At 35.8% G+C, this 14,866-nt stretch overlaps 2 protein-coding genes across 5 annotated transcripts; one reads left to right on the top strand and one right to left on the bottom strand.

The window, feature by feature from the left end:
• The first annotated feature begins 1,980 nt into the window (after positions 1 to 1,980).
• LOC110922100 lies at positions 1,981 to 3,255 on the top strand. Its single transcript, XM_022166433.2, has 3 exons — positions 1,981 to 2,103; positions 2,184 to 2,575; positions 3,007 to 3,255. The coding sequence occupies exons 1-3, from the start codon at positions 2,086 to 2,088 to the stop codon at positions 3,065 to 3,067; spliced, it is 471 nt and encodes a 156-aa protein (XP_022022125.1). The 5' UTR covers positions 1,981 to 2,085; the 3' UTR covers positions 3,068 to 3,255.
• A 344-nt stretch (positions 3,256 to 3,599) lies between these two features.
• Positions 3,600 to 9,753, bottom strand: LOC110922328 (putative pentatricopeptide repeat-containing protein At1g19290). 4 transcript variants are annotated; one of them, XM_022166644.1, is made up of 3 exons: positions 6,924 to 9,753; positions 6,742 to 6,827; positions 3,600 to 4,122 (listed from the first exon to the last, which is right to left on the bottom strand). In XM_022166644.1, exon 1 carries the CDS (start codon positions 9,661 to 9,663, stop codon positions 7,042 to 7,044), a length of 2,622 nt encoding a protein of 873 aa, XP_022022336.1. In that variant the 5' UTR covers positions 9,664 to 9,753; the 3' UTR covers positions 3,600 to 4,122; positions 6,742 to 6,827; positions 6,924 to 7,041. The 4 variants fall into 4 exon arrangements, with proteins under 4 accessions (XP_022022336.1, XP_022022337.1, XP_035842799.1 ...); XM_022166645.1 differs by having other exon boundaries at positions 3,600 to 4,070; XM_035986906.1 differs by having other exon boundaries at positions 3,600 to 3,890.
• Positions 9,754 to 14,866: the final 5,113 nt, after the last annotated feature.

Here is a 14,866-nt window from a genome sequence, read left to right as displayed (position 1 = left end):
TGAAACAAAACACTTCATTAATAAATTAAAGTGTAGGCATGTGTCTGACTTAAGTACGAATCGAATATTAATAGCTTTTGATTGACTTAAGTACGACTCGAATATTAATAGATTTTGATTTTTTTTTTAATTTAAATTAAGGATGATTATTTGTTTACATCATAGTATTTTTTTCTCTGTATCCGTTACTTTGTAGTAAAAGTTTTGTGTATATATTCTTAGATTCGTTTTCCTTTGATAAGTATCCTTTATTTCCGATGTTTGTTTCCGTTCTATATATTTATTGATTAGTTGTCGTAGCATGCACAGGTCTTAGAATTTGTATTCATTATGCATGTTTTCGTAAAAATTAATGCAATTGCATGTAGATACTAACATGGCCTTAGTTTCTTTGTTGTGTTTTTCTTATATGTTTACAGGTAATATGAGAATCACGCATGAGAGAGGAATATAAAGTTTAAGATTTTTTTAAAGTCCATTGCTAATGTAGTTCATATGTTTTGGATCTTAGGAAAACTCATAGAAACATTTTCTTTACTCATGTTTCACATAAACCTCTCACACATATTTTAGTAATCTAGAATCTAATCCTAATGTAAATTATGTATACTATATTATAATAATCTATACGTTTTATTATCACGAGTTTCAAGGATGACGTAAATGTAAGTTAAAACTAGCTTCTAAGGTACGGATTCGTTACCTTTTCTCTTTTAATATTAAAGTATTTATTTTTGTCGATTCGTTTCATTTGACCTTTTTGAACATCCGCTAAGTTCTTTGAACATTCACATTCTGACTTTGCTATGTATGACATCTACAATCCAACTTTTAATTCCATTGTTAGAACAATTATTCAAAACATAAACACAAGATGTTCTAAGATTAGGAACCATCCACTTTTCATTTTCCCAACAAATTGTTTTGTTTTTTTAGCTTAAACATCCTGAGTCCTACCACTTTTATTCTAACCAAATTTTTATCATTTTTAATAAACACCTTATAATTAAAACAATTAAAATTCACTTCATATTATACTAATATATAAATTACATGTTATGGAAACATCATTTTGTTCAAATGAATAATTACAATTAATTTGGTATTCTTGATGTTTAAAAATATAATTTTATGAATGAAATGGATTAGTATGTTCCATAATAATTCTTTTTAAAAAACATATCATTATTATTTGAATATGAATGATTTAAAATACATCAATTTTATTAATAAAATGGTTTGAAGCAAATTGAGGTACATGAACTTTTATGTTTAAGACTTATTTTTTCTTATTCGTATGTTATTTTATTGCATCAATGGTTTCTTTAACTACTTGATAATTTATATGCTAAATCTATTACTTACTAGACATGTGTAACGTTTATAACGTATATCCACCACAATGATGCTACTAACCTAAAACCTCTAAAAAATAATAAACTTTTGTAAAACTATTATACGAATTAGAAAACTACCATAAACGAATACCGTTATGCAAAGTGTCGCCCCCGCCGCATCGCGCGGGCACCCTACTAGTTAGTTATTACGTGTGAGTCATGAAAATAATAGTGTGAAATGTATCATGTCATTCGTGATATTGAATTGCATATTTATAATTGTGTTAGATAGGGGCGGACCCACATAGAACGGATCAGGGTCCCCATATCCCAATGTTTAAAAAAAATAGTAGATTCGGTATATTAAATTTTATAAAGACTCCAAAAATACAATTAGATAGATATCATATAAAGAATTGCAAAGCAGTTGAGAGGTAAACCCTCCTCTTGACCCAACGAGAGGTCATGAATTCAATTCTTTCATCATGTCATATTTCATGTCATATGTTTAATGATATATATGAATCACCACTAACATGACACGTTTGGGGATTTTAAGTAGTATTAAGTATACAATGAATATTTTGATTTTCCACTCCTATTTGTACTCTCTACCGCTACTCTCAATCCTATTCCCCCGATATCGCCAACTGCATTTTCATCTCTATGCATGTATGTATTAACTAACATCCACCAAAACACAACATAACCATAATTCATCATCAAATTAACTTTTTCAAATTTCACCATGGCTTTGTTTGCTACGGTCCGTATATCTTCTCAAATCTCATCCGAAAAAATATCATTAATTAATACTTTTACATATGTTTGTAAATGTTGATGCAGAGGTACTGCTGGCGATCGGTTTCTAGGTGCAGCCAACAAGCCTCTATTTCCTCAACCACCACCAAGTATGGTCCCAACACGAATACGAGCACGACGGCCAATAAGCTTAAGTCGAGCGCCGACATGTTCCCGATATATATTTTGCTTGGATTCACAGGCGGAGCAGTGTTCCTTGCGGTGAGGAGCGTTACGCAGCAGCTGTTTCACCACCCTGGTGTGCAGGTTAACAAGACCAACAGAAGCATGATGCCCGAGGTCGACACTCCAGATATCGCCCTGGCTTCCGGAGACAAGTTCATGAACCGATCCGTCCTTAGGAAAGTGGGTCACATTCAGAAACGTGATGACACGGTGTCCATGGATCGTGCCCCTGACGCCTCCACAATCCACCGGTAATATGGTTTTTTTTTTTTTTTTTTAATTTCTCATCCATCCATACGTGTCATGCATATAGAAAACTGACTTTCAACGACGAAAAAAAAACATCTACGTCAAAATCCTAAAAATGTAAAATTTTTACAAGTCCACGGTGCATGTGAATCGCTCAAAATCTAGAAAAGGTATTTTTTTAAAAGGTGTCCTATCGGTGGTTTTAAAGATCAGATTTCAGATAAGATTTCATCTCAAGCATTGCCGGGTAAGCTAGATGGTGCCGACAGTGGCCCATCATCTTTAACGATACCTACATTCGATAATCTGTCGGTGATTGTTCCAATGGATATATCGTTGATAGATTCTATCAGTGATCCATCAGTGAAGTCTTTACCAACAGTCAACAGAATTATAGAAGGTCCTCTGATTTGTAGTATTGACACACATGCAGGGCTAGTGACTCTACCAACCTGAAAACGGTGGGAGTGGACCCTAGAGCTAATCGCGGTTGATCTTGCGTCCATTATACGACAGGTGTTTGTGGCTGGATCGAAGGCCAATCTCCTAAAATAAGATTATGTCGCTATGTACTAACCATCCATGTTTCATGTTGCTTCCATGACCTTATCATATTTTTTCATAATTATTATTGCTACATCACCTTTTTTATGTATATATATGGTACTGATCTTAATGAGCCCTTATTGAAATGTAATATTGAAATAATGAATTTAGATGTCAGCTAGTATATTAAATATACAAAAAATTAAAAGTATAAATATTCCATAATATGTATTCATTTATAACAGATCATTCATCATTGTGTTTGTATAGTAATTAAATCAATCTATTCTGGTAAATAAAATTGGTTTGATTAATTACAAGTTGCTCCTTTTAGCTTTCTATTTAAATTTTTAATCTCACATGTTTGAGATTAACTACAACTCATATCTACCTGCTGCATATAGTTTTTAAGGATGCAACCTCTTAAACGGCTTTTTATTCAAAGATAGAGATTATTAAGACAATAATAATGTTGTTTTCGTAATCAACGTAAATGTAATAATTAGAAGATTTAGAAAAGAAGGGATGATAAGTGTCATGTACTAGAAAATGGTCTGTTTTGACCTGTTGCCCAACCAACCCAATTCGCTAAATATCCAGATGCTAGATATAATTACCGAAAACAAGTCCAGGAGCTCTTTCAGCTAAATTCAGACTCATTTTTCTGATTGACTTCCACCAGCAAATCTAAAACGTCATGGTCCGTGAGCCGAGTACTTGGCTCTTCACTTGAATCCGTTGTTCCACCATCCCATCCAATATTTCCCATATCTGTTGAGCAGATGACGTTGGAAAGAGAATTAACAGATGGTGTGAACGCAACTCTACCCATATACTGCCGTCAATATAGCATTTATGAACGCAACTCCAAGTTCAAAAGATGTTTCCGCCCCGGTTATGGGAAGCAGGTATAGCCCAGGCGGGAATCAAGAAGGATTACTCGACTTCCACCTGCCCAATTTGGTGGTCATTACGTTGAAAATTGTCAATGCCTGTAACCGAACTGAACAGACACGAACATTCAGTCATTCAACTTTAACCCAACACAAACACATAATCAAACAAATTGTGTTTTTTTGTTCATTAAGGAAATGGAAATGTTCATGTTTATTCGTTAAAAAGCTAAACGAACATAACTATTGAACAAATATAAAATGAACACAGACGAACAAAGTCTAATACATCATAATTAATCCAAAAACACATATAGATTCATGGTTCAAATGTACACGATTCATCCAAAAATCCATAATGATTCATGGTAAAATCATCCATCCATGGTTCATCCGAATTAGAGGTTCAAATTTACATACAATGTATACAAAATCAATAATTCAAAATACTTCAACCAATTCATATTTTGTATTCAAGCTCAATGTATGCAATATCGTCATTTTCTTACAATTAACAATAAGAATATATACTAGTAAATAGTAATAGACCAATAGTAACAAACAAAAGGTATTATAGTTGAAAAAATAAGCAGATTACCATGATCTTTCCTTATGTAGTCCATAGTAACGACGATATCAATCAGCTCCACAAACAAGCATATCAATCATCATCGTTCCTGAACAAGAACGGTGAAGCAACAGTTGTTATTGGAAATAAGATATCAACCATCATTTCAGACAAAATTATATACTTAAATCTATTCTCCTTCCACCATTCCAATGCATCAAAACTTGCAACCTGTGCACTCCTTCAACTAAATAAGTGGCCAACTCTGACTTCACACATTCAACCGTATCAACATTTCTAACATGTTGAGTGTACTTAGCGCTACCTGATTTTAGACCCATACTGAATCGAGAAGTCATGAAGCTAGATGAACTCTTAGAATAACCAGCTCCGATCCTGCTTCCACTCTCAATATTGAATATGTATTTGATTGAATGAATAAAGATTACAATTTGAGGCTCTATATATAGAGCAGGATATTACAGTTTAATACCCTATACAAAGAACAATATAAAATACCATGGTACGGAAATTATTGAGAGTGAAAGCAGAATCGGAGCTGGTTATTCTAGGAGTTCATCTAGCTGCATGACTTCTCGCTTCAGTAACGGTCTAAAATCGGATAGCGCTAAGTACGCTCAAGTCAACATACTAGAAGTGTTGATATTGTTGAACGTGTGAAGTCGGACTTTGCCACTTATTTAGAATGATAAAGGAGTGCACATTTGTGAGACAAGTGCAAGTTTTGATGCATTAGGATGGGGAAGGAGAATAGACTTATGTATATAACAATTGTTGCTTCTGACTCAGCTTTTAGCGCTGGTGGGAGGGTTATTGACCCACACCGTTCTTGTTTAGTGTTTGGGGAACGAAGATGGTTGATATGCTTGTTTGTGGAGCTGAGTGGTATCATCATCACTATGGACTACATAAAAAGAAACTCAAGGTAGTTTGCTTATATTTTTCAACTATAATATCTTTTGTTTGTTATTTTTCATCCATTATTAATATATATAGATTTTTATTGTTAACTGTAGGAAATTGAAAAAGACGATATTACATATTAAATTATTGATTTTGTATACATAGCATGAATTAGGTGAAGTATTTTAAATTATTGATTTTGTATACATAGCATGTAAATTTCAATCTCTAATTTGAGCTTATGTATTTTATTTATTTTTTATCATAGGTTTAAACATGGATGATGGATTTTTAGATGAAACACAAATGGTGGATGGATGATTTTTCGATGAATCACCATGGATTATTGGTAGAATCATGATGGACTTTTGGATGAATCATGTACATTTGAATCACTATTTTACATATGTTTATGGATAAATTATGATGTATTAGACTTGTTTGTTCTTTTGTGTTCATTTATGTTTGTTTGTGTCCATTTATGTATGTTCTTTTATTTTTGTTCCGTTTATGTTTGTTTGTTTGTGTTCGTTTATGTATGTTCTTTTATTTTTGTTCGGTTTATGTTTGTTCGTTTAAGTTTGTGAACTGTCCGTTTAGCGTTTTAACGAACATAAACGAGCACAAACATTTCCGTTTTCTTAATAAACGAACATGAACAAGAAAATGTGTTCGTGTTCGGTTATAGTTAAATGATCGAACATGGTCGTTCAGTTCGGTTCATTTACAGGCTTAATCAAAATGGATAGTATGGCAAGTAAGATAGCACAATGCATACCCATTTCTATGTCTACCTGTTTTATCATTACTATATATAAGAGGTTTATAATAAACAGTGGCGAAACTTGACCCGAATGACCGGGGGGGGTTTGTCGAAAACGTATATGTCAGCTATGTCAGAATGACCACTATGTCAGCTATATATTCCAGTCTGTCTATGTTTAGATGTCATGAAGTGAGTTTGTCTTATTCTAAACATATAATGTATAATATTCTAAGGCCGAAACGAAGTAAAGAATTTTCAAATAATATACTAAATAGTATGCAAATCTATATATATTTATTTGACCTTTAACCATATCCTAAACCTAGAGATTTTGTTATGCACGGCCACATGGAATCTCTAATATATTTCCTTGCAAGTTCCATGGCCACTAATTTGATATCTCGATCATTGATTTTCTTATCAAACACATAGTATCCATATAAATATAGCACAACCCGAATAGTATTTTACCTCATCTCCCAAACTTAGATCCGCAATATTGGTCAGCTCATTCATGTGGTGTTTTGAAACTAAAGATATTATCAGTAAAAGGAGACCTGTATATGTAAACATATAAAACTATAAGACGGAAATTCCTCGTATAACAAAAAAAAAAAAAAACTACTTCCAGAGTTAGTGAGCACGCTGCATACCAATATCGATTGCAAATTAGTCATTGAGCGTGCATTTTTGCTTCTCAAATTTCACTCATATGATGCGCAGATTCTGATATGCATTCTCAAACCAACGAGCAATGTTCGACGGATACTTTCACATAGCAGCTTCTCTCACTTCCCCATTCTTACGAACCCGATTGATCAAACAAGAATAAGTGGCATCCGAAGGAACAATACCTTCATGCACCATTTTCTCTTTCAGTTTTAGTGCCTCGCGAGTATTTCCCGTCTTCATAAATCCATCTATCAGCGTATTGTACGTGACGACATTAGGCGCAACCCCTTTTGAACCGAGCTTACGAAATAGTCTCACTGCTCTATCAACATTCCCCGATTTACATAAACCGTTTAATAAAGCATTATACGTAGTAATATCCGGAACAACACCCTTTGTCAACATCTCATCACGTAATTTAAACGCTTTGTCAACTTCACCAGCAGACGATAAAGCATGAATGAGCGTACCGTAAGTGAAAATATCCGGAACAAACCCTTTTCGTAATAACAAATCGATGAATCGTTTCGCATCATCGATTTTTCCAAGTTTGCATAGCCCGGAAATAGCTACATTGTACACGACATTATTAATAAACCGTTTGCTTTCCACAACTCCGTCAACAATATCAGATATATTTTTGACGTTTGATTTTCCCATGTCAAATTCGAAGAATTTCTCGAAACTTTTGTCTCCAGGTACAAGATCAAAATCCATTATCTTATGTAGTAGCATGTTCGCGTCGTTATTCATGTCAAACCGATATAGCGCGCTGACTATCGTGCTACATATGACAACGTTAGGAGCTAAACCCTTCTCTTTCATTTCGAAATACGTCGTGAACGCTTTATCCAGCATCCCTTCTTTGCACCAACCGGAAATAAGTGCACCATACGTTACAATATTCGGGATTATAACCCTGTTTTGCATCTCGTTGAGCATTTCCGCAACTTTGTTTAATTTTTTAGATCTAAAGTATCCGGTAATAAGCGAGTTGTACATTTCAGCGGACAACGAGATGGCTTTCTTTTCCATCGTATTCTTAATTTCAAGAGCCCTTTTCATGTTACCCGCTTTACAATAACCGTCAATAAGCGTATTGTATGTGATTTTATCGGGTGGACAACGTAAATCATTCATCTTATCGAAAACCTCCTCTGCTTCAGCCATTTTTCCCATCTTGCATAATCCGTTAAGCATGGTATTAAACCCGATAACGGGTTTGATGAATCCCCTAGCGAGAAACTGTTTCCACAGCGTTAAAGCCCATTTAAAATCACCGGTTTTAAAGAACCCGTCAAGCAAAATACCATACCCAACCTCGTTAGGCATTAGACCTCGTTTTATCATGAGATGCCAAAGTTTTAACGCGTTGTCGATGTCATTGATTAGGCAAAAACCTTTTAACAGGGTATTATAAGTTACAATATTTGCGTCTATGCCTTCACGGACCATCTTTTCACAAAGCTCGAAAGCTTTAGTTATGTTTCCATCCTTACAATATCCGTCAACCAACGTGTTGAAACTGTAAACATCTGGTCGTAACTTCCATTTACTCATACCTGTTACCACTCTTGCAGCCTCGTCGACTCGACCAAGTTTACAGTAACCATTGATCATCGAATTGCAAATAAACGTATTCATCTTCAACCCTGCTTTCAACATCTCGTCTTGAATCCGAAACGCGCAATCCATCTTTCCTATTCGACAATACCCGTCTATCAAAGCACCATAACCATACTCATCCATAACTAACGACGGATTCTCGCCTCTCATATCTCTAATCACCTTTTCCGCTTCATACACTTTCCCCTGCTTGCAATACCCCTTAACAAACAACGAATACGTAACCACATTAGTCTCCACGCCTCTATCTTTCATCAACTTCAACACCTCTTTTGCACTTCTCAGATCACCTATACCAACGTACCCGTTAATCAAACTATTATACGTAACAACATTCGGCTCCAAACCGATATCCTCCTCAACCTCTGTCAAAAACTCTAACCCTTTCGCAACCTGTCCATCCTTACAATAAGCATTCACAACAATACTACAAGTACACACATCCGGCACAATCCCAATATTCCTCATCTGATCATACACGCCAAAAACGGAACCAAACTCCCGTTTCCGAACCAACCCGCTTAACAACTCATTACAAGACTGCAAACTAGGCACTCTTCCCCACCTACACATTTCATCGAACATATGGAGTGCATGATTAACCAACCCTTTTTCCGCATAAAACTTTAATACAATATCAAACACAGTCGGAGAAAACCCAAATTCCCTATAAACCCTAACTAATTCGCCCCAAACAAACAACCCCAAGTGATCATCTTCCTCCAAAAACCCAACTAAAACCCTCAATTGTGCTCTGGTTTCGTCAAACATGCGTGCCCTAGATAATATGTGAAGTAACTTACAATATGACTTGACATTGGGTCTAAATTTACTCTGTTTTGAAGCTAATTTGAAGAAATGTAAGCAGGCATTTGGGTTTAATCTTAATTTTGTTAGTAATTGGTTTAGAAGTTGGTCTGAAAAGTCGAATTTAAGGGTGGATATGGCGTCATAGCGACGGAGAACGAGAAGACGGGAAATTATGTCGAGTAATTCGGAAACGTCCTGATGGTGGTTTGAGAATCGATGGTGGTTTGAGAATCGACGGTGGAAGAGGGAACATATGCGGGCGGCGGAAGTCGTGTGTTTGAACATTTGGTTTCTTGTCAGTCAGTGATGCAAACAATCAAACTCTTCTTTCATCATATTCACTTTTTTTCTTATCAAATGTAAGTTTTTTTAATACCAGCCGTAGCCGTAGTGGGGCAGTATTTTTTTAAAAAAAATTGAAAAAAAAAACGCTCAAAAAGCCCCCCCAATTACATGGGGTGTTTTTTTTTTAAATCAAAAAATTGAATCTGGTGTTTTTATAATAATGCTGAAAGAGGATTGCATATGGCCAATGGGAGTGGTCCAAGGTTTGACTGGCCAATGATAAATAGTTTGCTTTTTTTTTTTGTTTAATGATTGGAAGGGGCATTATTAGGCATTATTCCCACTACGTCACTTTTGCAATAACGCCCCATGCTGACTGGATTGGCACGTGTCGAATAATGCCCCATGATGGGGGCATTATTTTGTTTAACCACTACACATGGTCTAACAAAGAAAAAACCACTATAGCTAGAGGCTAGAGCTACAAGAAATTACGGATTGCGATTAAAATTACACCATGAGTCTATGTGCAATTTGCGGATTAATTTGTGTCCTTATTTTGAGAGAATTGATATATGGATCCCCTTCATTTGTGCTACGTTATACTTTGTATCCTTAAGTTAAATGGTCGTTAGTTTGATCGTTAGTTCAAAGTATATTTTCATAATCATAAAACCCTAACACATTGAACCCTTCCTAATTAAAACCTCCATTGCACCATCACCGCCTCCACAAACAGCACTGATTACATCGTTTGCAACATCACCATTATTCACCACAAACACCAGCGATTACCCCATTCTCTCTATTTATCTTCTCTCTCTCCCTTCTCTCTAGAATCAGCCCGCCACCACCATCACCACCTACTACCACCGTCCTCATTACCTGCCACCAACCGCAACAACCCTAATCTCCGACCACCACCCGCCACAATCATTTCCATCTGAAACCCTAACCCCCCCCCCCCACCCCACCAAATCACCACCACCGCACCAGTAATCACCCCACCTTTTACCGCCACCATACACCTTCTGTTGTATCACCACTGTCACTGATGTGCTAAAAGTGGTCTAATTAAATTAACTAAATTAAACCCTAAACTAGACTCTCTAAGTTTTAAATTTATAACTAAGACTCTCTAAACCTAGACCACACAACCGGCAAGTGTACCGGTCAATGCAGTATAACCTAAGTAAGTCCGAGTATCGAACCCACAAGACTCTCTAATTACGTAAATTAGAATCTATAGACTTAACAAACTTACACGACTAAATTGATTTTAAATTTTGAGGGGGAGAGATTCAAATAGAACTAGAATGTGACTTAAACTAGAATTGAGATCAGTGATGACCAAGAACTACTGTAACGCTCCGCATATTTGTACTTTCCCGATTTAGCAAGTATCGTTGTACATTCTATTTTTAGACACTTGTACTCTTGTTGTATTCTTTTTCACTTCAAATTGTAATCCGAGACCATTGATCATAATGAAAACGCAAGTCTTTTAATCATGTTCATGTTATTCACGATAAAATTATGTGCATACTTTTACTCATAATTCACATTTTGAACGCTATGTTATACATGATTCTTGATTTCACGTCACACATTGATGCTCGATACATGAAAAACCGATTAAAACATGTAAAATAATCAAAAATGAAACTCGAATGAACCAAGAAGGTCCATTCGCACGAACCTACAGATCCGCACGGATCTACGCATCCACACTAGGCTCCATCCGCGCAAAACCTTAGGAAACCCTAATTTCACCCAAAGCCTATAAATAGGCACACTACTCCACTCCCCACTTCGCTCATTGCTCCTCAAACGCTCTCAAACTCTCCTTGGTGACCAGAAGCTTTTGTAAGGATTCTTCCTTCATTTTCATTTTCGTTTCATTTCATTTCATACATTTTAATCACAATCCATAAACTTTTACAAATATCTCTTGATTCAACCTATCTCGAAGATGGTTTCCACTTGTTTGCTTGGGCAAACTACTGTTGGAGCATTACACATGCGAGATTGAATCAAAGTTCATAAACTTTAGACATTTTTACAACTTGTTCTTAACTTTCATCTTAATTTCCGTACAAACTTGACGGAATCTAGAACCCATCAGACCCTTAACTCATTCCATAGTTAAGGGTTTGTATTAGGGTTAATTTCCATCAAGGAATGATCTGTTTTGGATGGATCAAACATACGTTCTTCACTAAACAGTCAGTTCGGACGGATCAACATGTCACATTCGCACGAATGGACATGTACATCCGCACGAACGGACCATCTCACGTGATCTGTTCTTTTGATTTCATTTCTGTTTTTGTACCAGTTCATCACGATTTGACTGTTTTACTTTCTGATTTGAATCATTTAAACAAATACTTCATTGTTTACAATTAACCAGGTTATAACTAAACTTTACGCAACTTAACAGTCGGTTCGCACGATGGCCTATGCCCATCCGCACGAACGAACATTTTACATAACCGGAATCGGTTTTACTTTCTGTTTTAACATCAGCTACAACATTTGACCATTTTACTTGTTGTTTTAAGTATTTACTTTAATGGTCAAAATCAAACCAGTTTATTTTTTAGTTTAACAGTCCGGTCCGTTTTAGCAGGAAACCCCATCCGCACGAATCGGCCATTTGTGCTAAGGGAATGTTACTTATTTTAACTCGTATAATTCCCGTACCTTACAATCTGATCCGACTCTCTTCTACAACAGAATACTTACATTTTCGTTTACCCATTTCAGGGTGACTTCGGTGTTCCAAACTTTATCAACTCGACTCTCGGTTTTCGTGGAACCCTACGCAAAATTGTGAGTATACTCGATCCCATTTTCATTTTAAACACTGTGGGTACAACATGTACATTATACAAAAACACGCAAGACTATGATACTTGTTTATTCAATCACACTCTATCCACAATTAAACATGAAAACATGTTATACTTTTTAATCTCATATGCTCTGTATACATTGTGTCTATATGCTCATTAACTTTACAAGCCTACCTTAAAAGTTATAGCGCTATAGGATTAACGTATCGCCCGTATTCTTGAGGTATTGTTAAGTAAAACATATTACACCCTCTTCGTCTCGACGATGTTGGGTAATCACGATTGCGTTGAAAACTTTGGTTTGACATATAGTTTGCACCCGTTCAGCATATTAGTAACTTGTATACATTTATCATGTTGGATATGAGCACAGTTAAACATTTTTATATTATGCTATGTATTCAAACTTGTATACTCGCCAACATATTTGTTGATCGTATTTTAATACATGTTGCAGGTTGATAGACGACGATGTGAAGAAACAAGTTAGGGTGGACTTAGAAACACACCTTAGTAATAAACAATGTTTGAATTATGTTTCGTGTCTGATACAATTTGATCGAATTTGGTATATTGAACAATGTATTTCATGATTTAGTATTTGTGAAATTTTGATTAATCATATATTGTCACATTTAGAGTTATGAAGCTATGAGCAATCATTTTTTCGTCTCACTCTGATGTTTCCACCATCGGTTGGGGTGTGACAACTACTTAGGTTGGAATCCCAATTGTTGTCGTAAGGCTTTTTATCGGATGCTAATGTGTTATGGAACTGAGATCTTTAAATTCTAAACCCTAAGTGAAACCGAACAGGACCCCCGACCCTTCTCGGGAAGACACATATGGAACTCTAAAAAGGTTGTTAAAACTACCGGTTGAGTAGACTCCCTTACGGTTATCTAATTATCTAGAAAAGTGCCCTAATTTAACTAACTACCTCACAATGGAAAGTCTAAGGCAACTATGGAACTTGATTTAACTCGGTAAGCAATGAGTGAAAAGGAAACTAAGGTGCTCTTCTTACAAAGTATATAACCCTAGCAATTTAACACTAAAGACGGACCGACAATCTCTCACCTTACGGATATTAAGATTGGTAGAACACTTAACCCTATCCAAATTACAATTATACCCCTATGGATCACTACGTCTAGCGAAACATCTCATAACCAAAAACACACAGTAATTAACCTAGCATGCAACTATTATTTGAAAGACATTCAACTAGCAACATGAGGGATAATAATTATTCAAAGAATCTGATAAAATATGCATACACATTAAATCAAGATTTTTCAAGATAAATCCATAAACACATTAAACATCTAATAAAAAATCCAAACTTTAACAATTATTCATCACATCCTAAGTAGTTTATGTTGGTGCAGTTTTTGTGTCCGATGTTGTTCGAATAGATTAGATTTATTTTATGCTGATTATGTAATAGTTAGTGAAACGGTCAAACGAACGTGTATTGACCCGCTCGTTTAAAGTGGTCAAACGAGAGGGTTATTCGTTTGACCGTGTGTGTGTGTATGCAAGACAAGGGGTGTGGCTATAAATACCAACCCTTAGTCATTTGCAACACTTGATGAAGGTTTTAGACTTTGAGGGAGAGATCACCACTTGGTCTCTCCCCGGATGTATACTCCTTTGGTATGGTTCGGCTAGCTTGTAATCTGGCCGGTTTGTAATGTTATGCTACCGAATTTATACAAGGAAATTGTTAGTCAGTCTCTAATCTCTCCCGTCTTGAACATAATCACACACTAATCACGGGTTTTGGTCCGGAATCATGAACCTACAATTTGTTAAGGTTTAGAGATTTTACCAAAGAAATGGGGGGATAAAAAAATTTCATATTTTTTGGAATTTCTTTAGTAAATTTCTAAACGCAATCACAGGTGGTAGAGTTTGTGATTTTCTGGTAATACCAAAGGTTCTGCGTGGAATGTTTTGCACAGACACATATTTGAGGATTTTAATTAATTCTCTAGCCATCGGAAGGGTTTTGCACGGAAAGATACAGGTATCTAATGTCTACAGTAGTTTCAAAATGTTGTTCACTGAAGACCTGGGGAATCTTTATGCGAGCTGATAGTTCAAGTCTGACAAGTGTGGATTTCAACTCTATCAGTTGAGGGGGAATTTGCAGGATTCGGTTTTGGGTTTGATGTCTCTTTGGGATTTTACAGGGATCTGGGTGTAACTCGATTCGTTGAGTTTGCAAACGATGTACTTGGTCAAGCTGACATCCTGAGTACTGATGCTGAAGATCCATAGTGCATTACGTGGTCAACTTCACAAAGGCGAGACAATGAGATCTGGATGTAGTTCAACTA

Source organism: Helianthus annuus, chromosome 17 (assembly GCF_002127325.2).
Source record: "Helianthus annuus cultivar XRQ/B chromosome 17, HanXRQr2.0-SUNRISE, whole genome shotgun sequence".
In the NCBI taxonomy this organism is placed as follows: domain Eukaryota; kingdom Viridiplantae; phylum Streptophyta; class Magnoliopsida; order Asterales; family Asteraceae; genus Helianthus; species Helianthus annuus.
The sequence above is the reverse complement of the archived record's forward strand: the minus strand, read 5'-3'. Positions and strand labels throughout refer to the sequence as shown.

Coding starts and splice junctions, on each gene's coding strand:
- LOC110922100 (XM_022166433.2), top strand. Junction 2,576..3,006: donor GACGCCTCCACAATCCACCG/GTAATATGGTTT, acceptor ACACACATGCAG/GGCTAGTGACTCTACCAACC.
- LOC110922328 (XM_022166644.1), bottom strand. CDS start 9,663: ATGTTCAAACACACGACTTCCGCCGCCCGCATATGTTCCCTCTTCCAC.